At 48.2% G+C, this 25,353-nt stretch overlaps 1 protein-coding gene across 2 annotated transcripts in view; it reads left to right on the forward strand.

Annotated features, from left to right (window-relative positions):
* Positions 1–25,353, forward strand: part of TNR (tenascin R) — a 397,496-nt gene that overhangs the window by 325,450 nt on the left and 46,693 nt on the right. For both annotated transcript variants that reach the window (XM_032318828.1, XM_032318829.1), the window contains exons 6-9: positions 2,116–2,231; positions 4,469–4,619; positions 9,936–10,205; positions 16,696–16,881. In XM_032318828.1, the coding sequence (XP_032174719.1) occupies positions 2,116–2,231; positions 4,469–4,619; positions 9,936–10,205; positions 16,696–16,881 (723 nt within the window). The remainder of the gene's footprint in view (positions 1–2,115; positions 2,232–4,468; positions 4,620–9,935; positions 10,206–16,695; positions 16,882–25,353) is intronic.

Consider the following 25,353-nt stretch of genomic DNA (forward strand, 5'->3'; position numbering starts at 1 on the left):
TCAGGAAAGTGCTTTACTCACTAGTACTGCCTTATTACCAAGGATACAGCTCGAGGAGAGCCAAACAGGAGAGATGCTCAGGGCAAGGGATGGCGGACGGGGTGTGGAGTTTCCATGTCCTCTTCAGATATACCACAGCTCCCAGCACCTCCCTTCACCAGCCTGGAAACTCTCCAAACCCTGTTGCTTGGAGAATTTTGTGGAGTTCCACTATGTAGCCCCGATTGAATAGGTTACTGGCTCTTGGTAAATATTCAGTCTCCAGCCCGTCTCCCCTCCCTGGAGGCTGGAAGAGAGGCGGCAAGTTCCGATCTTTTAAATCATGCCGTGGTTTTTCTGGAAACTGGCTATCTAGTTATCTTGCAATCATACAACAGAGATTCTTATCACTCCAGAGATTCCGAAAGTTTTAGGAGTTGTATGCCAGGCAAAAACCAAATACTTGTTACTATATCACGGAGAGATTAGAGCAGTAGTGGTAACCATAAAACAGAAGCCCCCCTTGGTCAAGAGATGGGACTTCTCACCAAATAAGGGATAAGAAATTTCAGTCCATTCTGTGTAGGTCTCAAAGGACAAGATGCTATTTGGTGAACAAATGCCATGAAAGTTCAGAGAAGGGGGAGGTCAAGGTAGAAGAGCTGGCTTTGAAGGTTTCTTGGACTTGAACTGCACTTGGAAGGATAGGGACCCCACAGAGAGGAAAGGATTTAAATAATCCCGTCATAGAGATCCTGTTATGATACTGGATTCCCCCTCTGAATGCTGACTCTGTAAATATGCCTATAATTATCTCTGTTTATATTTGACCTTTTTTTCTAAATTCCTCTGGTGCCTGAGAACCAGTTTTAAATATCTTCAGTGATTGTGCGGAGAGGCAGGTCACCATCTGCTGCTTTTCCCACCTTGCTCTGGGATGAGTCACCACAGCAAGTGCCTGGCCCGACTCCCAGGCGTCTCCTCTCCCATCCACGTGCGCACACAGTGATGAGGTTTCCATCCCCCCCCACCTCCCGCCGTGGCATGCGTCATGCCAATTGAGGGCATCCCCTCAGGCAAGCTCCCAGGTGACAAGGACAAAATGATGTAAACTCACCTGATGTGCCTTCAAGTGGGTTCAGAATCAGACCTGCCTTTCAACCAAGAATCATAAGGAAGCTTCCAAACAGGACGGATGAGAATCTGTTGGTTTTCCAATGGAATATCCCACGAGAGGCAAAGCTAAAATGGGAGTGGGCTCCCTGGAGAACTGAGAATAAGTCATGCTGTCGTATCTCAGGGCTGGTAATTGGAACTCCATTAGGACAAGCATAACTCCACCTCACTGAACCCGTGCATGCCTCTGTCCATGTGTGTGTATGTGTGTTTGTGTTGGGGGTTGGGGGATGGGGTCCGAGAAAGGGGAGATTAAGAAACGAGAAACAGGGTAAGTGAGGCAAAGAGAGAGGAGACAAATAATGAAGAACTGGAGGGAGACTGTGCAGTGAGAGCAAACATCCCAGGATCTGCCATTGTCCTTTGTGTGTGCCTTCAGCTGCTTCATGTACATGAAATGGACATCTTAGACCATCCTAGATATAGGCGATTTGAGCTAAACAAAATACTCCGACCGCACCTCAGATGATCAAGAAAGGGGTTCTAGTCTTTATTCTGAAGCTGGCTACCATCCTTAGCCAACTCTCTCTGTGCCTCCCTCCTCCTGGGTGTGAAATGGGAACATTTTATTGCCTCTCAGGAATCCTTAGAGTCTCCAAAGATAGTGTTCAATCCTTTGAGAAGGCATTGTACTAAATAGCAAGATTTGCCACATTAGTAAGGAAAGGTTGTCTCTTTTGTATTTTAATATTAACCTCTAATGGGAGAGAAAGTGTTAGAAAAGCATTTATTTGATTATGTTTGCTATGTTCACTTGGGTATCACCAGTACAGAGCAGCACCAGGGTCATGACAAAGTGGGCCAGTCCTGCACCTGGGACCCGCCATGTTTCCAACAAGATCGGGATTGCCTACCGCACCCAAGGTGTGGAGGGAGGACACCCAGGCAAAGCCCTAGGTGATGCTCTATGTCCCTGCCAGGGATAGCCATGACATGGTCACCCACATTGCTGTGTTCCAGATCTCTCCACTCCTCAAGGGCTACACTTCAAGACCATCACAGAGACCACCGTGGAGGTGCAGTGGGAGCCCTTCACATTCTCCTTCGATGGGTGGGAGATCAGCTTCATTCCAAAGGTAATGTCCACACGTGACACTGCCAACAGTCTCTTCTGGAGTATTCATACTCTTCTCAACTTGGAATCAGGAGCTGCAAGGACAGTGCCACCCAATGTCTCTCTCTCCATGCAGCTAAGGACACAAAGGGACCACTGGTGGTGTCTGGGCTTTAGAACATCTCTTCCACAAAGGTGTGGTGGATTGACTAGCAAGAGTGGCCCCAAGCCTCACACCCTGGCTTTGGAAGACAGGATGCGGGGAACAGCCACTGGGTCCAGCTCTCTGCTCAGAAAGCTCTAGGGTTTGGCAAGCTATGATTTTAGCAAGTCTAAAAACCAAACCTTCAAAATGTTGGGGTTTCTCTTTAGGACATAAGGAAAGCCAGACTGAATCAGTCACATGGCTTCATTCCGTGCAGAAGATGCACCAAAAGTCAGCTTGCATGGCCAAGCTCTAACGGTCTGAGGCATAACACAAAATACCTTTTGTAAACTATTAATTGAGAAAATTCGTCCTTACACAAATTATGTTCTTAGTTTTTGAGTTAAAAAGTATCCTTATTCCATTCTAGTCTTTAAAGTAGCATTTTATTGTATTCATCTAGTATTGACTTTTCCAAGTTGCCAGAGGCACCAGCCGAGTTCTGGTTTCCCAGAATTTGTTGAGACTCCTGATACTCTCCCCAATTCTGCCACTCATGAGAGTGTAATGTTTAATTATAGGCCTTACCCCCATCTTCATCTTTCAATATCAAATAACATTTTCCCGTCATCAGACTTAATGACAGAGAACACATATTTGGCTAACCAGACAGTGATCTCACCATTATTTTACTTCTAAATTCTTCGAGGCATGGACTGTTGGAGCTACCAAGGACCTCCAAGTTTACAGAGTATGACCCTTCATTTTACATCGAGTTTGTTTACTTTAAAAAGACTAAGACTCAGCAAACTTAAATAACATTGGATAGCTAGTTGGTGGCAGGCTTAACACAGGAATCCAGGGCTCCAGGGTTCTGTCCACTAAACCAAGACTTTCTTCTCTATGTGGATAGAGTCATGTCACAACAAGCTAAACACATCTGAACAGGCATTCTGTACAAATACTTTTTTCAGGTATTATCTGCATTAAAATGGCCACTCCAGTACGGTAGATAGCTGGGTGTATAATAGGGCAGAGAGAATCCTATCAACCTGATGCTGAGGCAGAAGGAAACTATGCTAGGTTTGCCTATTTTACATCTAGTATGTAAAAGGGCATGCCAAGGTCAAACACATGGCCACACAGAATACTGTGTGATCTGTAGGTTGCAGCCCCTGCCTGGGAGGTGGAGTGGGGGGACAGGGGGTGTGGAGGGGCATGTGTCCCTGTGATTTATAGGTATGGCTATAAATTATACATAGGGCACCCTGGGTGACATAAAGAGACTCCAAAGAATAGGGAAGTGACACAAAAAGAGTCTTTTTGTCCTCTCCATTTCCAGGGACACACACAGAAAACATAAAATGACAGACGAGAGGTGGGTAGGTAGATGATTCTGGACCCAACATCATCAAGTTAATGCTTGTCATTTCCTCTTCCACCAGTTTGTCTCTTCTTTTCTCCTTTGTGTTATTCCTTGTTCCATGCTTCCTTTTTCTCTTCTTTGTACTTCCTAGGTGGTTGTGTCACTGAGTCCTAACTCATCTGGGTGAAGGGAACACAAGACATTGACATATTTGCACCCAGCTGTAACAACATGGAACACTCCAGATAGAGCACAATAATAGCTCCAGTTCATTCAAACACTGGACATGGTTTAGTCTGAAAAATGTTGTATGTATACATAAAGATATTCACAGGCATAGGCAGACACAATTCCACTCTCCTAAATAGCCAAGAGCATGCTCATCATAATAAAGGCCCCCAAATCTGGTGGATGCTAACCATAACCATCAAACATGGAAACTTTGGCAAGAGTCAATCCACATTGCCTCATGACCAATTTTTGTTGGCAAACTCAAAAGACTCAAGGAAGGCCAAAGAAATGTTCTTGAAAGTTGATTCTCCATTTGCCAAATCCTCATGGAGCAGTAAGATTCTTACTGAGACTGCTGGGAGTTTTTCCTGGCTCCAGAAATTCATCTGTCAGTGTCATGGGAACAGATGTGGGCCCCATTTTTAATGAACAATTCAAAATTGATGTTTCACACTTTTCTCTCCCAGTGACTTTTCTCTTTTGCCTTTTCTGCTCCTTCTTTCTTCCCACCCTCCAGAATAATGAAGGAGGGGTGATTGCTCAGCTCCCCAGTGACGTCACATCCTTCAATCAGACAGGACTAAAGCCTGGGGAGGAATACATTGTCAATGTGGTGGCTCTGAAAGAGCAAGCCCGGAGCCCCCCTACTTCAGCCAGCGTCTCCACTGGTGAGTGCTCCCAACCCTTCTTCCTACGTCTACCCATTAGGTCACACTGGAAAAAGGACACCAAGTTGCCCAAGAAGTAGAGAGACAAAGGGTGTTGGGTTTTCTTCTGGAGCTGAAAATGATTTGGATTCCTGGAGATGGAGCTACTCTACCAGTTGCATAGCTGAACGTCTTCCCTATTGCTAATCCTTGCAAGCACAGAAATCTGGGAGAGTATCATATGGGGAAAATTCTTTGTTAGGATTTCCAATGTATTTCTTCTGATCTTCTTCATCAAGAGGCTTCATTTGTCATCCCTTAGTATCTTGAGCTTAAGAACCAGCAAGAAGAACTAAGTCTTATCTATTGGAAGATTTAGTGAAAGTCATCCACCCCTCCCCAAACTTGCCATCATTTTCCAGTGATGAACGAAAATACTTCCTTCTCTGAGTTGACGTGAGGACTAAGTTAGAAAAAGCACACAAAGTGACGAGCTCTATGTTGATAAGAGAGTGCTCAAGACCCAGTATATATACATATACACAGAGAACACACTTAGAAGTGAGAGCAGCTGGAAATAAATAACTCAAAACAAGTATGGGTGAGTTGGGTCACTGTTCAAAGTGATGACTTAAGTTGATATTAGTTCATTCCCACAGTTAATCTTATGCAAGACTGTTGTTTCTAGATTCGATTCAGTAACTGTGTGATCTTTTGCCTTATTGTTTTCTTAGCTAACAAAGATGGCCAACTTCAATGTTGTAAATCAGTAATTGCGATGCATATGTGTACACCCTTCCCAAGAATTTCTCAAAGGTTGCAAATAGCATCTGGTATCATTTTGGTCTCATTTTATTGACCAATGAGACATTGGTCTCATTTTATTGACATAGACTCAAGAGTTAAGCACTTTTCCCTTTTAGTTTACAGACACTGAGATAGGTTAATATTGGTACAACTTTATTTTTCGTAAACTGACATTGACACCTAAGAAAGCCAGTTATGGGTTTAGGACAAAGGCCAAGTTGGCCAGAAAAAAGAATGACAACACCATGTAATGAGACCGTGTTTATGGATTAGTGATTCATACTTTGCTAATTGGAACCAAACTAAATAACATCAGGTGCTGGGGCTTATGCTCAGCCTAGAAAACATTGGTTTTAAACTATTGTGGCATTAGATTATGTTCCATTAGGGCACTTGTGCTCCATGGCAGTGGCTCAAGGCAAGGATGGAGGGGAGATGCAGGCCTCTGATTACATCTGCACCTGTGCCCAACACAGCCTCCGACCAAGGCAGCTCCACCTGTTTTGTATTTTGTACGGGCATTTCAGATTTTGTTGTTTAAAGGAAAAGAGTATTATTCCCCACTAAAAACGCTTAAAACTACTGTTCTTTTTTTTTTTTAAGATTTTATTTACTTATTTGACAGAGAGAGAGAGATCACAAGTAGGCAGAGAGGCAGGCAGAGAGAGGGGGGGAAGCAGGCTCCTCTCTGAGCAGGGAGTCTGATGCGAGGCTCGATTCCAGGTCCCTGAGATCATGACCTGAGCCGAAGGCAGTGACTTAACCCACTGAACCACCCAGGCGCCCCTAGAACTACTGTTCTAATGCAAATATGTTTTAGAAGAAACTCCATAGCCATGAAACTAAAAAGTTCTCTGTAGGAATTTCTGCAGACGCCAGTGACTAGAGTTTTCCAGTTTCATTCCCCAAAGTTATGCTGGAACCCGACATTTCATGACGTGTAGATGCTCTTCCTCTGGGATGGAACATTTCAATGACTCCAGGTCATTCCTGTGAACTGATTTTAAGAAAAGTTGACTGGAAAACAAAAGCCTAGACAAAGAAGATGGTTCAGAAGAGGGCAGAGAAGGGCACTGATGGTGTAGAAAGCTTTTCCTCCAAATTTGGGGAAGATAGTCTAACCCTGTCTCAGTCTTCTACTCGAGGTACATTTTTATGAAATTTGCAGGGGTTTTTTTTTTGTTTGCTTTTTTCTTTTTTTTTTTCCTTTTTTTTTTGGTTTGAAAGGTCCTTAGGATTTAAATCCCAGATTTAAAAATTTGCGGTAAAGCTAGGCAGATTTTTTTCAATTAAGAAAAATGTCCTAGTTAATTCTTTGGCATTGTGTACAGAGCCATGAAGAAATGGAGAGAAAAATATTTATTCCAGTTGCCTTTCTGAGTAGAACTTGTGTTTGTTTAGAAATTAGGACCTAAATTGAAAGCAAACTGACACCAACTTGACTGGAATGGGGACACCACTACTGAGAAGCCAACAGAAGGGCAGAATCCAAGGGTGGCTACAGAAATGTAGTTGTCTCCCAACCCTGTCTGCTGTTTTCAGGGAAGGGTTATTTAATTATTCCCTTCTGCTGAGGTCTGACAGCCCCCTCCTGCGAAGCTCTGAGTCCTCAGAAGCACTCAGACTGGCTTCTTCCAGGCAGGTCCTTTAAGGAATGCAAATTACTAGACCTCCTGCAACTATGGCGTTGGCAGGAGGATTGTATTCTAATATGGACAATCCATTATGGTCAAGGTCTTGGGGATTTAAAGAGTTAAGGGACAACTACCTTCCAATGTCTTTTGAGTTTCTATGACATCTTTTTTTTTTTTTCTTCAAGAAGCTTCGGTTCTCTGAAATGCTTCCCCTTCTTTCTCATGAATACAGAGAACATTCATTCATTTCATTTACTCAATACCCATGCACTGAGAATCTATGTTTCAAGCTTTATGTTTCTACAGAAGCTAGAAGACCACTTCTCCCATTTTGTTATTAAATTAAATTTAAAAGGCCCAAGTTACCTAAAACCATTAAATTCAGCATGCTGAAAACATCTGGATGTGTTCTGTTAAATCATATCATTACTTCAAATATGAAAAACAGAACTTCATTTTAACTCCAAACCAGGTAGCACCAAAATGGCCTGGTGATTTTTATTTTGACTGGTAGTAAGCCAAAAATCCTAAGCTGCTTAACAGAGAACAAGATTGGACTAGACCCAGAAAGAGGATTGGGTGCCCAGGAAAAAGACCAACTCTGAAAGACTGAGAATCTCAAAGTCAGACTAAGTCCATCCTGTGGAAGATGCTCCATTTTGGAGACCATAGGAGGTAGTCCAGAGTGGATTGGTTTAAAAAACTGGTCTTTGGTAACAAGGAAGAAAAACTTGCTTTAACTAGCTAAAGCAAACGAGAATTTACTGGAAGGACATAGAGTGTCTCCTGCAACCCTAGGACCAGAATGTATCTGGATGTCACGAAAAAACTGGGGAATGGAAAGCCAAGTTCAGGTTACTCTCTCTGTCTTTCTAGAAGCTCCCCAGAGTCATTCATTTCTCTTTCACCTCATATATTTGTTCCTAAAATTCTGCACCCAAATCCTGTGTGTGTGTGTGTGTGTGTGTGTGTGTGTGTGTGTGTGTGTTGAAGAGGGACGTCCCCCCACAAAGCAATTCTCTGGGCACCAGTTGGGTAGCCAACAATTCCACTCAATTCTGAAACTATCTACCCAGACACAGGAACAGATGCCACAGGCTGAAGGCTCAGTCCCACAAGACTGCCGTCCACATCAGATGCCAGTTGCACACCCAGGTCACTACGTGTGTTTCTGACCAACTGGCTACACAGCAGAGATTCCCACCGCCCCCTCCTCAGTTTTGATTAATTTGTTAGAACTGCTCCTAGAACTCAGGAAATCCATTTGCTCACAAGATTACTGGCTCACTACAAAGGATATTGAAGGTTACTAACCAACAGCCAGATAAAAAGACACATTGGCCAAAGCCCTAACCAGCCCAGCATGGTGCCTGGTGGGAGCGTTCTAGTTCCCCAACCTGGAAGCTCTCTGTACCCAGTCCTTTAGGGTTTTTACAGAGGCTCCCTTACTGGCAGGACTGATGGTGACCAGAGGTCAGGAGTGGGACTGAAAGTTCCAACCCTCTAATCACAGAGCTCACTCCCCTGGTACCCAGCTCCAAGCCTCACCTCATTAACATCACAGAAGACATTAGTGCTCTCTTGGCTTAGGAAATTCCAAGGATTTTAGGAGCTTTGTGTCATGAAGGGACCAAGACCAAATATGTATTGATGAAAATCACTCTCCCTTCTTCCCTCCCTTCCCTCCTGTTTTCTCTCTCTTCAGATCAGATGTTTTCTATTTATGTGTGACTATGATAGAGAACGGTCATACCAGCCCTGGATCTCCATGTCCCAAACCATCTAAACAGAGAACCTGAACCTCTGGTTCCAATCCCAAATCCTTGAAGAACATTAATATTGATATTAATCAGCTCCAGCCAGAGAGGCACAGTCATATTATAAATGCAGACAGGGAAGCTGGGCCCACTCTTTTAGAAGGTAATGAGTAATTCAAAAAAGGACACATTGGCCGTGCAGGCCTGCCATGAGGAGTTGAGGACAGCATTTTCTATTTTCCTCATGAAGTTCTTTCTTTTTCTATTTCCATTTGACATTCTCTCCCCTTCCTTGATCTCACTAAGAACAGGACCCCAAGTGGGTGCTGGAACCATGGGTGGTGGGTCCCATGGGATGCCAAGCAGCTTTTCTAGGTCATGCCACACCACAATGACGTTCCCCTCAGCCACTCAGTGCCAGAGGCCAGGGCTCAGGAGGGAACATAGTACCCTTGTAGCTCAGGAATATGCAAGAGCAAGTGGGGAAAAAAATAGCCCACAAGATGGTCTTCCTAAACTAAAGGCCTTTTTTTTTTTTTTTTTTTTTTTTTGTCCCCAGAAGGAATGTTTTCCATCCACAATGCAAATGTCTGTTGGGTTGTGGTACTGTCTTAACAACTGGACTGACAGAGCTGTAGGTGTGGCTGAGCAGGGACATCTTTTGGACACTCATGATACCCTCTTTGGCAACTGAGTTGGAAGTCTCGGGTGTTTACATGGGGCTGATAATCTTGGAGATCTTTGGTCAGGGCTCAGAGAAGGTGAAAGAAAGGCAGAGCACACAGAGCACGAGCACATCTCTCCGTTCTCTGGTCCATTACTTCCAGACAGAAGCAGGGCTCGCAAGCCAGTGGGTGCTCTTCCCCTGCCCAAATGGGGGAGCGTCAAAGCTGGAACAGCAGAACCTGGTGAGAGCAAGTCAGGGGAACCGATTTCCGGTGTCGCTACCCCTGTTGCCAAACTGTGTGTCCTCAGGAAAGCGATTTTGTCTTACTGTGTCTCATTTTCCCCATCTGTAAGTTGGGATAGTAATACCTACCTTTCTTTGACTGACCAAGCTAACCTAAGGAGGAAAGAAGAGAGCTGATTTCGAACACCCATTTCTAAACTCTTTTTTCTGCTTGATCCTTTTCATTCAGTCATTGATGGGCCCACACAGATCCTGGTTCGAGACGTCTCCGACACTGTGGCCTTCGTGGAATGGACCCCACCTCGAGCCAAAGTCGATTTCATTCTCTTGAAGTATGGCTTGGTGGGCGGGGAAGGTGGGAAGACCACTTTCCGGCTCCAGCCTCCCCTGAGCCAGTACTCAGTGCAGGCCCTGCGGCCCGGCTCCCGCTATGAGGTGTGGGTCAGCGCCGTCCGCGGGACCAACGAGAGCCAGTCCACGACTACCCAGTTCACAACAGGTAGGCTGGGGTGTTGGGGGAGCACGGGGAGGTCAAGAGAGTTGAGCCAGCTGGCGCCATGTCCTATCAAGAGGGGTACCAAGGGGGCGAGGTGATGTTGCTTGGGCGCCCACCTTACCACAGACCCAAGTTGCTGGACAGCACAGAAGCACACGCATGTTCGAGAGAGCTAGGTGCCCGTCCTACCTCTGCTATAGCCAGATCTGTGACCTAAAGCTCTTCTCCACAGTTCTCAGGTGTCTCCTCAGTGAAATGAAAAGTTTGTCCATATTGCTAGCCCAAATGGAAATTTTCTCAGCGTTCAGGAAAGGTGCCCTGCCTCGAGGTGCTTTCCTGCTCTTTGCGGGCACTTGTAATCATTCTGTAAGTTCATAATGACTGCACAGCATGGTGGCGCCCCAAGGAGTTGTGCAAAGCCCAGACTATGTGGCTGGCGGCAGCCTTTCTGCCTAAGACTTTGACATTCAGTCTGCCCTTTGCAAACACCGGCAAGAAGGCTCACGGGAGGCCTGCTCCCACACACGGTAGACTGGATGAGAAACACCAGCCTCACTGCAATGACTACTCACCCCCGCCTTCCCAGGGCTGTCAGGATGCAGAAAGAGCTTCTCCCACAGTAAGGAAAGGCCGGACCTCATGGCGACCTGCTCCCTGACTCTCTCAGAGCCCATCCTGCTGACCAGCAAGGGAGCAAATGGGACAGGCGCCATCTAAACAGAGGCTTCCCAGCACTCCCACTGGGTCAGCAGGGGCTGGGATCAGATAGCGAGTCTCCCCCTGACCCGAATTCTCAGTCCTGGTCTCTCTACCCTGGAGAGGTCGCACATCAAGGAGTGTCTCTGCCAACTCCAAGTTGTGCAGGGATCAAGGGAAACTGCTAGCCTCTGTAGGATCTGAGAACCAGCATCTTCTGATGTGGTAGAGTAGGAGAATTGCTAATTCAAGCATCCAACTTGCAGCGTGGCCCTAGAGCCCTTAGAGGATGGGATAAATCAGCCAAGGGGCTTCAGGGTGCTTCCGTTGGCAGCACCATCATCCTCCACCTGTGTTTAAAATCAGTCAAAGCATAAGACAGATGGAAGCCAGAAGTACCCCCTTGATTGGAGCCTGTAGCTTAATGTTAGAGACAGATGGGCTTGCAAGGTGATGGTCCCTGGGGACCTGGACCGGGCCTACCATGTGGCAGAAGTCGGGGGGCGACTCATGTTGGGATTTACACCACAGAGGAACTCGCAGAAGCCAGATGCCTGGGGAGAGCTGGCTCCTATGAGACAGGCGAGCAGTAGAGCTGACCTAAGTGCCGAGGTCCTGCTGCAAAACTCACCATTGAGCGAAGTCCACCTTCCCCAGGGTAAGGAAGAGCCCAGAGTCTTATAACAGGGCTCCCTCTGCACAGAAAGACACATCGAGAGTGGGGAAAGCGTCCCTGCTAAAAGGCAGCAAGCTTGGACACTGACTGCCAGGTTCGATTTGGAGAGAGAGGTTCTCTCCGACCAGGAGATCGCAGGTCAGACTGTGCACCCAACACATCTTGGGGTCGCCTGTGACTGAATATGCATCTTAAAAAAAAAAAAAGGAACTAAATTCTTCCCCTTTCTCTTTCCTTCTCCTCCACTTAATCCCTTTGCTCAAGGCTGAGCGCGACCTAATACAGTGTCCCTTGGTGGTGAGTTCAAGGTCAGCCCATTCCCCACCACCCCTCACACTCCACAACACCGCCCAGCTTAGGCCAGTTGTGGGATCTCCTGGGGGCCCGCGAGTCCCCATTCTGTTCTGAATTTTAAGACAGTTTCTATTTGAAAAGAGGTTTCTTTGTGCTTTGCCCAGATAAGGAGTTTGAAGAGGCAGAAAAGGAGAAGTGTGCTCTGGAGCAGCACGACGAAAGGCAAATTCTTGATGTTTGGGTCGACAAGATGGAAGCGGCATTGGCTGGGGGCCCAGGAAAATTCCAATCAAGACAATTACATTCTGCCTCCTCGGAGCTCCCCCTGAGTTTCCGCTCACTGCTGCGTGATTCTCTTTCCGGTCGCCTGGCAGATTGGCAGCTGTTCCGAGGCGGCCTCCTGGCCTGCACCTCCAACCTGCTCCCCTCCGCTCAGCGAGGGCGGGGAGATGCCAGCAGCTTTGCAGAGGAGCGGGGGGGGGGGGGGGGGGGGGGGGGGGCAGGGCTGCCAGCGGAAGGAGGCGCTGGAGGGGCGGGGGCCAGACCCTCACAGTAGGACCCTCAGTCATTTCAGAACTCCGCTTAAATTCAAATTAGCCAAAGTGCTTTTCCAGGTGATGTCTTCGGCACTAGGAGCGCACTAATTGCCCTGGCAATTAAAGCAGAGATTTGTTTCCTGCGTGGTGAGCGGGATATTTGCCTGGGTCCTGGAGCTGCTCCTGAAAAGGAAAGCACCGTGATGGGAGCACAGTAGTGAGAGAGACGCCAGCCCAAGCAACCCAGGAGGCCAATCTCGAGAACCTCCCTGCCCTCGGTGGTTCTGGCTTCAGGAACCTTCATGAAGGCAGTCCAGGGACACTTTCTCTCCACTGGAGGCCTTCTGTCCTCCCTCAGGGCACTAAACTCAACCTCCAGAGCATTTGGCTGAGCAAAGACTGCTGCTCTAACCTGAATGCCCCAGAATGCCGTTATGGTTTGAATTGTGTCCCCTGAAAAGATGTTGGAGTCTTAAACCTCAGTCCCTGTAGATATGACCTTATTTGGAAATAAGGTCTCTGCCGATGACCAAATTAAAGGAGGTCATTAGGGTGGGCCCTAATTCAGTCTGACTGTGTGTCCTTAGAACAAGACAAAATTTGGACACAGAGGCCAGTACACGGCGAGAACGCCATGTGAAGATAAAAAGTAGAGATTGGGGTGATTCTTCTGTCAGCCAAGGAATGGCTAAGATTGCCAGTGAACCACCAGAGAGAGGCCTAGAACAGATTCTCCCCCATAGCCCTCAGAAGGAGGCCGCCCTGCCCTTGATCTCAAACTTCTAGTCTGTACAGACAACACATTTCTGTTGGCCAAGCTGCCCAGTCTATGGCAACCTGGGAAACTGAGACAAAGGCCCACATCCCAATGGTCGGAGCCCCCGCCTGCTCAGCAGCGATCCCACTCATGGATTCCCTCACACATGCAGCCTGGCTGGCATGTACCACCCCAGCCAAGACCAGCTGCCCGCAGCCACCTCGCCCCTAGCATCCTCAGATGCCCCCCTACCAGCCGAACTATTGAACGAGACTTCTCTAAATAGGCTTTGAGGTGGCAGACAAGACCAAAACCTGACAATTTTCAACCAGGCACTTTGCATGTGTCTATTGAACACCTAGCAGGGGCCAAGCACTGTTCTAGGCACTGAGGCTCCAGCATAAACAAGATAGACGAGAGCCCCGTTCCTGTGAGTGACATTCCAGTGGAAGAAGAAGCAAAGAAACATACAGGATCCTTCCACCCTGAGTGCCGTGCCCAGAAGCGAAAGGAATGCTGTAAAGGAAGGGCCACGTGGGACTGAGTCATTCAGAAACACCTCACTGAGGAAATGCAGTGTTAACCAACACCTAAGTGACCTAAGCCACGTGAGGTTCCAGGGAAGAGCATGCCAAGCAAAAGTCGCAGCCCAAGCAAAGGCCCTGGGGTGGGAGTAAGTGTGATGTGTTTCACCAGTGGGGAAAAAAGGAAGTACAACTGAAGCACAGTGAATGAGGGTAGAAGTCTTATGAGACAATGTCTGAGAAGCAGAGGGCCGTGCAGGAGGCAAGCAGGAGTTTGTAATAGGATGCAACAGGCAATCTTTAAGCAGGAGAAATGCTTGGTCTAAATTATGTTTTAAAGACTAGATGGCTATTACCAGAGTCCACAGCCCCGATCCTCTCTATGCCCCTCCCCCCCCCGACATCAGTCTTTACTTCGTGACATGTTGCAGAGACCAGACCAGCTCCTACCTACAGGGAGGGCTGCCCTTGAACGAGCCCTCTTAACAGGTCAGGCTTCAAGACCCAGAGGAGGGGCCTGCATAGTTGGTGAAGCATCGGACTCCGGATTTCAGCTCAGGTCATGATCTCAGGGTCCTGGGATCGAGCCCCACATCTGGCTCCCCGCTCAGTGGGGAATCTGCTTGAGGGTTATTTCTCCCTCTCCCTCTGCCCCCCACTCATGCTCTCTCTCTCTCTAAAATAAATAAATCTTAAAAAAAAAAAAAAGACCCAGGGGAGCAAACAATTTCACTCCATCCCATTCCTAAGACCTCCCCACTGTTGCCAAGTGGACTGGGGAGACCCTGGCCCTGAGGCCATGACCCAGCCTGCCCAAAAATTGTCACTGGAAACTCTTGGTGTCACCATGAGAAAGAATCCAAGGACAGACACAACACAGCGATGAGCAGTAGAAGCAGGAAAGTTGATTAAAGTGAAAATACACTCTAGTGACATGAGAGCCGGCGAGCTCAAGGGAGAGGTGGTCCACTGGGGTTTGGGTCTCCATGTTTTATTGACAGTTGTTAATAAGGGAGTGGAATATTCATTACTGCGGGCAGGGATTTCTGAGAAGTAGGGTGGTTTCCTATCAGGGCACCCTTCTGGAGGAGATTTTAGTATGGTAATGTAATCTAATGAAGGAATAATGTGAACTTTTGCCTACTTTGTCAGCCATCTTGGGCCTGTCTGGTTCGATCCAGTTTCTTGTGGTTTTGTTCAGGAGTGCTGTCAGGTCAGGTCAGGCCTCTGACTTTCTCATAGTGGGCCAGGACTTCCCCCTTTGCTGGCCTCCAGGGATCCTGTAAGAGCCTAACTACCTACTCTAACATTCCCAAGCCCTCATTCCCAGCATTGACCTCTTCTGGCATCACGGGAAATCACTGGAAAGTGCCTGGTCCCATCAAAGACAACACTGCCCCCTATCCACAGTGCATAGTTGCTAAGGCCAAAAAACTCTAGAAAACAAAAAAAGATAGTCTCCAGGGTCTGGAATTTTTAGTTAGGAAGAGCAGTAGGTAGGTACAGGACTCAGCCAAACCCTAACCCTAACCCTAACCCTAACCCTACTTTTTATTCCAATTCCATTCAGGCCACACACCCCACACCCCGCACCCCGCACCCCATACCCCATATCTCTGCCCCTGCGTGAGATGAGTGGCATACAGCCCGCGCATGCCCATTCTTCCCACATGCCCCTGTATCCAAGCTTCTGTCTCCATCTGACTCTTCTCTCCATCCACAGCATGTCAAGAATGTACCGAATCCAGCACGTTAAATCTACATTGAGTAAGGAAACATTTGTCAGAAAAACAAGCTGCAGAGACATAAATCTGCTAAAAGATTCACCTAATTTACATCACTAAACAGAACACTTCTCACTCTGAAGCAGCTGCCCTCAGATTGATTCACAGCCTTCCCCTCTTCCCCAAGAACAGTGGGTGCATACTTGCCCATCATTTGCAAATTAGAAGTCTCCTGAAGGTTTTCTCAGAACAAATGGCTGGTCCACTCCAAAGTTAAATTCAAGTCTCAAAGACCAGACTTACTGAGAACACTTTAAGTAGCAGTTTTTCATGGCTGCACCTTCTTCCCCTGCACATTGTTTGTGTTGTTTCTGCCCAAAGAACCCTGAGGAGATTACCAGTCTGGGGAGAGAGAATCAGCCCACTGCCCCCAGGACTGTGGGAGAGACCGTGTGCTGGTGTGCTCTCCTTCGCATGGGAATCTAGAGCTCCAGAGAGCAAACATTGGGGGGTGCCATGTTGTTGGAGCTCGGGATGAGCTTCAGAGGCAACAGATGGTCCTCCCAGGGCTGGGCCCCTGTTTATGCACCAGGCATCACACCGCAAGCTTCACATGCATTGTCCTATCTGTACAATAACCTGAAATGTTGGTATTAGTAGGCCATTTTACAGATGCGGACTTCAAGGCCCAGTGACACCTCACTTGACCAAAGACTTGATCATGGTCCCATGACTATGAGGGGCAGAGCTGGGGTTCAACTTTTCCACTACATCACATCCTCTATGTGTTTACTTAATTTCCTACAAACCTTGCAGCATTGTCTATGCAGGTAAATCCAGGAGGAGATGCTGATACTTCAAAATCTTGCAATCAACTGTCTTCTTTTAGCTTGGTGGCCAAATTTGATGTTACCGTTTTCCATCATAATCACTTGGAAGCTGTCTCTGATTTTTTTCTTGCTGAGGTTTCCCTCACTTAGTTTTAAGCTTATGGTAACTGGCTCATTCTAAAATTTCTAGAATATCCCCATGTCCATTCAGGAAATATTCTAGAACATTCCCTGAATGGAAGTGGGGCAAGCATAACTCTAACTCCCATGTAAAAATCTCCAAACCACCCATGGAATCTGGTGGAACAAAAGCTCAAGGGCAGCCCTGGGGTTCAATCAAAATAGGAGCCAGAGGGTCAGGAGATGGGGCTCTCACCCCCAAACTTATTAAACCTCAGCATACATGACAAAGGCACATGATCCCATGTGATTTTGGTGATGACTGACTCTTTTTAGAGATTGACGCCCCCAAGAACCTGCGGGTGGGCTCGCACTCGGCAACCAGCATTGACCTCGAGTGGGACAACAGCGAAGCAGAGGTCCAGGAGTACAAGGTTGTGTATAGCACCCTGGCGGGTGAGCAGTACCACGAGCTGCTGGTCCCCAAGAACTTCGGTCCAACCACCAGAGCCACCCTCACAGGTGAGTACGCCCCGGCTCCAGGGGCATGTTGGCCCCTGAGTCCACACCCTCACCACCCTCTCCCCAGCCCACCCATCCCCCATCCAGCCACAGCCAGACCCCACTCATCCAGTCTTTCAAGTACCTGGCATGTCTACTGCTCTCCATTGTCTGCTGTCACCTGTCCGAAACTACTGCAGGTCTCCTCTTATCACTGTGAAGAGCCTCTGCATTCTCTCCTCGCCCAACCATGTGCTCTTCACACCCTCAGTGATCTTGTCGACGATGCTGTCCCATTCCACACACATTGTCAGGATTTCCCATTGCTCCTGGGATAACCCCCAGCCCTCGCGCGGCCCGTATCCTCTGGTCTCCCCTCCCCTTGCACCTCCCAGTGCTCCCCCTGCTCCAGGACCACAGGTCTGCATCGATGGTTCCTCAATCACCTTTTCCCTGCTGTCACACGGCTTGGCACATGCCACTGCCGCCACCTGTCAGGCTCTCTCACCACCCTCTTCGCCCAGTTATGCCTGCTTCCCTGGTTCCCTTGTCACTTCCTGGGGAGCCTGTGTCGTCCCCAGATGAGGTCAGGTCATCCTGTCCTGCTGCCTCATCTCATTGGTGACCCCTGCCCTCACAGCACCATTCGAATTATCATTGTGTGCTTGCGGGTGTGACTGCCCCATCGTCCGTCTCCACCCTAGATCTAAAGCTCTGTGAATGGGACCATATTTAATTTTGCTCATTGTCTCCCCTGTGTCCAGAGAAGCGTCTAACACTAGGTCCTAGACAAGTGATGAGTGGATAGATGGGTGGATGGGTGAAGGAAAGTGCAAATATTCACTATGGGGCATAGAATACAGAACGGGGTGAAAGCCTGCTCATGCTTATGCACCCCATGGAGAGTCTGAGTTAGTCTTGAGGGCAATGGGGGGTCATTGAGAGATTTTTAAAGAAGGTGTGAAATGACTCCAAATGTGCAGCCGCAGCATGGAGAGCTGGGGGAGGGGAGCAAGGTCAGGGGCAGAGAAGGGTCAGGTGGCCCTGCTGGAATCAGAGGGCGAGCTGGTGATGGCACAGGCGAAGTCAGCGCCCTAGGTCACCATGCCACTTGGCTGGGGAGCACTCCCTGTCCCCATTGGGATGTGGGCCCCAACCAGTGCTCCTCCCTGGCCCTTAGACATGCCCATCCAGGAAAACCTGCTCCCTGGACTTCACTGAAAATGTGGGCCATGGTTTCCATGTCAAAGACCGTGCAAAGCAGCCACACAGGGGCCACTAGCGTGCTCCCGAAGATGCTGTTTAACTTGTGTCTTGGCTTCCTGCAAATCATTTGCCATCCTGGTAGACGAGGCATACATAGCACAGAGTGCAGAGAGTGAACAAGGGCAGAATCAGCAAAGCTGTTTTTCTCCCAGACCGCCTTGCAAAATGAGGCCAGTTAAAGTAAATATAATAAATGCTTTTTCCAGACAGACACACTCCTAGAAGCCCAGCAAGGAGATGGAAAGATATGCTGACCAAGCAGGTTAATGGGGGTGAATTAAACACAGCAGGAACACACCAGCTGGCGTCAAGGCCTCTACAGAGAGATGGAGACATTCGCAAAGATTAAACCAAACAGAAAAAAACCAGAAATGATACAGGAGGGAACTGAGTCTAAGCACAGCCCATCCCTGCCTAGAGCCCCAGGCTGATTTGGCAATTAGCAGTTTACAAAAACGATGGCTAGTTGTTCAGATGGAGGCTATGCCATAAAATCATGAGTGATATAGAGAAGAATCCAGTCACATCCTCGTTCCTATGACCCATGGCCGGCAAAGAAGATTCTACATTCATTGATCATCTGCCTTATGTCAGTCCCTCTCACGTAATCATGGCTTCTTTAATCTTTACAACGATCTCATGACAGATCATTGCCATCCCCATTTTATGGATGAGGAAATCGAGGCTCAGAGAGTTTGGAAACCTGCCCAAGCTCACAAAGCCAGCAAGGGGCCCAGTCCCTCGGAGACTTGCCAAAAGCCTCCCATCGCATGGCTGCTCGTGTTAAGATCTAAAATGTAAGGGACGGTCAAGACCTAAATCGTGTAGACTTAATACGGAATGGACAAATTATTATTGAGGAGTGGGCTTAGCTTGGCCAATTATTGGGTTAGGGCCAGGCTTGTGAAATAAAACTATAAATATATATTATACATAATTATCCTGGGGAACTCACTGCCAGGGAGATTTATAAAGGCAAATCGCTTTATGTGATTTAGGAAGGAATTATAGGCATGTGAGGAAATCAAGGATGTCTCTGCTTGCCGAGACGCGAATTACAAGGGTTGTTGGCTCCCTTGCTGTGGTGTCTGGGGGAAGAGCAGGACCAGCCGTGAGAGAGGGCGGGCAGAAGGAGACGCGTGATCCCCGCTCTAGAGAACTGGTGTTCTTTCCGCTCACTCCTCAGCTTGGACACAAAAGAGGAGAGGTTTTCAGCATCCGAGGCCTGTGTTGGGTGGTGTTTTGTTTTGTTTTCCGGCTCCAAACAAGCCATCTGTTTGCATGTATAAAGCGAGACCCGGGCTGTGGGCCGGAAGGGCATTTCAGGCTCACCTGGGGCAGTTTGTCCCTGGCCAGAAAGAGAAGGTGGAAACCTCCCGCCCTCGCCATCCCCACCTTTCCTATCTCCTTGTCAAGAACAACTAGGGAACCCACAATACAGAGAACGAGTTGGGGGTTGCAGGAGTAAGAGGTTGGGGGGTGAGGTGGGAAAAATGGGTGAAGGCAATCAGAGGCACAAACTTCCAGTTATTAAATAAGTCTTGGGGATGTGGGGTACGGTGTGGGGCCGCAGTTAATAATATTCAACTGTATATATGGAAGCTGCTAAGAAAGTAGATCTTAAAAATTCTCATCACAAGAAAAAAATTAGAACTCTCTGTGGCAATAGATGTTAACTAGCCTTACTGTGGTGACCATTTCATAGCCTAATGTTGAATTATTATGTTATGTTGTACACCTGGCACTAGAGTTGTATGTCTGTTTTATCTCAATATTTTAAAAGGAGAAAGAAAAATAATAATAATCGAGGCTCCTAGCATCAAGTCCCTTTGTGTCTTGCCCCAGTTTTATTTGAATGCTTTGTTCTGTGAGACTTGTTAAGAGCCAGGACTTTGGACCCTGCATCAGGGCACAGCCACTTCCTGTGTGATTTGGGACAACCGACTTAACCTTTCTAAGCCTCTGTTTTGTCTTCTGTAAAATGGGTATAATAACCCTTAGCGGGTCATGTCACAATGAAGCTGATGAGGCTTTAATGAGGTCATGTCTTTAATGAGTGTGAAGTAGTGCTTCTCACAGAGCAAGCTTGATATGTGGCTGATCTGATGAAGAGGAGGAGGAAGGAGGCAGAGGAGGTCTGTGAGCTAATGGCTAATTTCAGACTTCTTGTAATGGGTGTGGCACAGAGCGGAGAACATGACCTTCACAGTAGGGTGCGAGCACCAGCAGCAAGTCATGGGAGGGTGCTAGGGGGAGAGGGTTTACAACACTCTCCCCCGCCAATCCCAGACCCAGTAAATCAGAGTCTGCGTCCTAGAAGACTCCCAGGGGATTTGGGTGTCCATGAGTGGGTGAGAAGTGCTCATTCTGAGAGCGTGGTTTCTGACGTTGCCCACAAGTTGCCCACTGGGGTTTGAGACCACCTTCAGAGATGTGCCCTTGGGGCAAATTTCTTCAATGCCCCATGCTCCCGTTGCCTGGCCCCAAGGACATTGCGTCTTTCCCCTGGGTTGTTGGGAGGATGAGATGAAGTCACGCATATCTACACATACCAACGCTGCATGGAGACTGGCTCCTAGAGAACATCCAACAGCCAGGAGACCCTCTCCAGTTTCGAATCCCCACAAAGCTCAGAGTGGTGCCGTGCGCGGCAGCCCGGCCTGTGCCGGGGACAAACTCACACTCCCCGATCCTCTCTCGGCCGACTCAAAGCCCCATCATCCCGTGGCGTCTGTACCGACACTCCCTGCAGTAGCCTCCATGTTCTCAGTCGCCCTTTACCCTCCACTGTGGGCCACCAGCCCTAGCTGTCTGCGCCTCTGAGTCAGGCAGAGGGCTCGCAGCACACAGACCCCAGGCAAAGCCTCCCCAAGCCCCAGTCCCTCCTCCTCAACAGCACAGAGGCCAGGCTGAGGCACAAAATGCCAAGCATTTCTTTTCCATTATTCTCTCCCATCGATGCCCAGCAAATTCCCTCGGGAGTATGAATTTGTTTCTGAACAACAGACTCAGTGTCCGCAATGATTTTTTTTCCTCTCTGCTCTAGTGGCTTCTGTGTCCTTAATGATCACTTTTGGAGGCTCAGCCTCTCTGCCGGCATGATGTGTGCTTGGCCTGTGTGCCGGACCCGGAGTCCCAGAGGGATGCTGAGTGTTAGCTATTTTACGGGTGCATCGAGGCACCTCGAGGTTAGAACGAGCAGCACTTACCAGAGACGGGCACCACCACTGCTTTCCAAGTGACAATGGAAAACAATAAACTCTGTAGAAAACTCTGAGTGGAAGGCAGGGGTTGGGGAGATGTGGGAGACAGTGAGGAAAGAAGGAGATTCTCCCCCCTTGACTGGAATTTGGTCAGAAACCCTGCCTCGGACCCATGCAAATGAGAAACCCTGCTCTGTGTCTGAGGGGACCCCTCCCTATCTGTCCCCAGAAAGGCCTGTGGCTGTGGTGCTTGGCCAAGAGGGAAAAGGGGTTTGTCCTCAGCCATCTATACATTCTTGCCTGGTCCTCCCCCACGAACAGGCACCCACACTTGAGGAGCCTTGCGGCCAAGGGAAAGATCAAAGGAGCTGACCCCTGCGGCCACGTGAGCGTGTGCTCTAACCCAGCCCCCACAGCCAGTGCATCACATGCCTGAGCAACCCCTTCGGGGGGGTGTCCCTCTGCGAGCCTCCTGGTGGCACTTCCCACCCACCTGCCGCTCTCTGCCTCGTGACTGACGCCATCCCCGGAACACAGGCTGCCAATTGGCTTAGGAACCCTTGATTCCCACAGGCATCACGGCACAACACAGGATTACAAGAAAACAAAGGCCCACAGCCAACCCCACAGGACACACTCACGCCCACAGGCACGCATTCACACACACTCACACACACAGGGCTGACCCTGCAGGTCGGGCGTGTGAGCCACCATCTTCAAGGCCGCTGGTTTTGCTGGGGACTTGGAACAGAAGCCTCCCCACAAACCCACATTTCCTCCTGGGGACTTCCGGGGGTGTGGGGGTCTAGTGGTGAGAAGGTGGGTTCCTCAAGGTGCAAAGGTAGATGAGCTTGTCCACAAGAGGATTTTCCACGAAGAAATCTGAGCCTCCCAGGGAAGGCCAGCTGGCAAAGAGGGGCCGACCAGGGCACTTGATGTTCATTTCACCCTGTCTGCACTCCCTAATGTGCCTGGGCACAAACACCAGGCTGGGCGCCAGACCTCCAACTCCCTGCAGGCTCTTCTGAGGTCTAGGAGGAGTCCGGCAATGGGCCTGTGGCCGGGGCCAGGCTGTGCTCAGCCTCCTTCAGGTGAAGTCACAGCGACTCCAAGTGGCCACTTTGGGAAGGCGCCCTCTGAACAAGGCACCACCTTCCAGGGGCCAGACAGTGAGGAGTGAGCTGCAGAGACCCAAAAAGAAGAGAGGAGAGAAAGGGCAGGAGCCTCCGCACCCCTCCTCCTCACAGAGCCAGAGCACAAGGGCATCTGTTTCTTATTCGTGTTGAAGGACTGGGACGAGGGAACCAGGAGAAAAGCCAGGGGGGAAGTTTTCATCTCCGGCTTTGGCTTCTTCAGTGGGAAGGGCTTGTTTACAGAGAAGACCCAGAGAGGGGATGTTCCTATAGGACAGAACATGATGAGCCATGTTTCTCATTAATCTCATTGGCAACAAGAGAGTTGTATTGAAGAATATTCCTTAGTACTATTATTATTATTTTAATATAGGTTTGTGGCACCTGTCCTTAAAGTCGGTACACTCCAACAGCAGGTAGATGTACTCCAAAGTCCGATTCATTCAGGGAACCTTGGAGAAACATCTACCATGACCCAGGGGGATCCTGGGAGCTTAAACCCCTATTATAATAAAAAATAAATTATTGCCCATATGGTGTGATTTCAGGGGTTCTCAGAAAATCCTCTGTCTGTCTCCAAATATTTCCCATCTTTGAAATTCCTAGTACCCAAATTCTGGAACTTCCACTATGAAGGGTCCTATATTAGGTGCCTGGTTTTCATGAATTATTTTATCAGATCTCCCTTTGCATCTATTATTATTATTATTATTTACATCTTCTGCCTGTAATGTCCTTTCTCTACCTAAATAACTGATCCTTCAAACCCAGTACAGACATCCCCTTATAAGACTTCCCAACACTCCCATCACTCTGGCTATGCTACTTTCATGCATCTTATGTTCCTTTCACTATGCTATGGACTGAATTATATAAAAAATCAAACCCAAGACCCGAGTCTAGTAAGGAGACCAACATGAAAACTAAAGTAACAGTATAGTAACATTATTGCTGTAAAAACTGAGAGATGGACTACAAACCCCTTGGGTACAGGGTCTTCGGATTGCTCCTCCCTTTGAAAGCAGGTGTCCTGTAATGCATTAGGGCCAACAAAACCATCACCCTAGTTTGGAAGCCTGAAGGTTCAAAGTTCTCAGGAGACAAACCCAGGGATTTAGAGATGGAAATGGTCCCTATTTCTAGGTCCACCTGAACCCAACCAAGCCTGCAGATCCTGAGGGGTCTTTTTCATGTTTTTTGCTGGCAAAAAGGAGCAGCTTCTTCCCCCACCACTTTCCTGCTAGCAGCAGGAAGCTGGAAGAACAAGTCTCCTAAACAGGGGGAAGTGAGTCATTCTACTTTCATCGCCCACGGTCCTTGCAGTGCAGGGACGTATTTGCTCATTCCCGTTGCTGTTCAGCCCTAACTCATCTCTTCCTGCTCCCATGCCCACCAAAGAATTCTGTATCTCCTGCCCTCTACCTTTCCTAACCTTGGCTAGCTTTCAACGTTCAACTCGAGTCCCTTCTCCAGAAATCTTCCCCTGGCCACTGCCACCCATGCTGGTCCCATTCCCCCCTCTGAAATGGTTTCTTTAGTTAGCAAGCCATGGTGTAGTGCCAAATGCCTCAAATTCCAATCTGCTACTCCACTCCCTTCCACTAGCCTCTAAGATTCTTAGGGGCAGAGACCATGCCGTAACAGATCAGAAAAAAACAAAGGACTTGAGTTCCAAAACCAGTTTTATTGTCCATTAGCCTCATGACCTCAGTCAAGGAATGGACTTCTTTAAGCCTCTATTTGCTCATCAGTAATGCCCTCCCAGCAGAGCTGCAAGGGAATTAAATGAGACACAAGGTACAATCTCTAAGGAACTATAGTAGTAGCGGGACTCTTGACCATCAGACACTCAAACAAAAATTACCTTCAGCTTCTAGATTACCTAATGCACGCAGCTCGGTGCTTGGTATATTGTGGGTGTTCAATAAATAATTTCCTCTTTCAGTACAGATTTCTTCTCATGTCCGTCAGGGAAGGGCAAGGGTGATGTCCATTCAGTTCACCCTGGCATCGCCTGGGCCAGGCACAAAGGAAGCCCTCAATAATGTTTGGTGAGTGAATGAACTCCGTGCTTTTGGGAGTTCAGAGAAGAATGGGCGTGCCATGAAAGAGTTGAGAAAAGGATCAGCCTCCAAGATGAACAAAGGAAGTTCTATAAGGCATGGAGAGTGATGGTTTCCTCTGGGATGGATGTTCTGAGCTATTATGCAGCAAAGCAATGGAGCCATTCATAGGCCACCGCTTTCGGGAGGTGGATGGAGAGATAAAGGGAGCATTGATGGAGAGCGATGGGGTCTTTAGAAAGTGAGAAATCCCTGGGAGTCCACAGAGGGCTGATGTAGAAGAGCGCTGGGTGTGCCTCCGACACACATTTTCTTTTCCAGCAGAACTGTATTTTACCTGCTGGCAAAGAGCAACAATTCACTTGTAGCACAGGAAGAAAGCTACAGGAAATCAAAGGGAAGCAGCAGGCAGGAACCTATAAGCGAGTCCCACTTTCCCATCCCCTAGACAGAAAGCCTGGGATGAGAGCACTTTAAATTCTGCTCTGCCGTTTTCTGGGAAAAGACGATTCCGTTGTAAATTATTGAACATTTCATTTAAGCTTCATAAATAAGAAACTCAGATGAAAACGTTACATGTTAGATCCGTTTGGCAACATATAATTTCTGTCTTACTCCCTCGATCTGTCACCCTTCGTCTACGTCAGAGAATTTCTACTTCGTTACAGGCAATTGAAGGTTTCAATCAGATGCCTAAGAAAAGTAGTTCATGTCCCAAAGGTAATCTAATTTCTCCAACCGAGGATGTACCTGGGGCTCGCCGAACATATTGACGGAGATAAATGTGTGCTTGGAACAGCTCTGGGGGCGTTGCTATCACGGACTCGA

Source organism: Mustela erminea, chromosome 17 (genome assembly GCF_009829155.1).
Source record: "Mustela erminea isolate mMusErm1 chromosome 17, mMusErm1.Pri, whole genome shotgun sequence".
Lineage (NCBI taxonomy): Eukaryota > Metazoa > Chordata > Mammalia > Carnivora > Mustelidae > Mustela > Mustela erminea.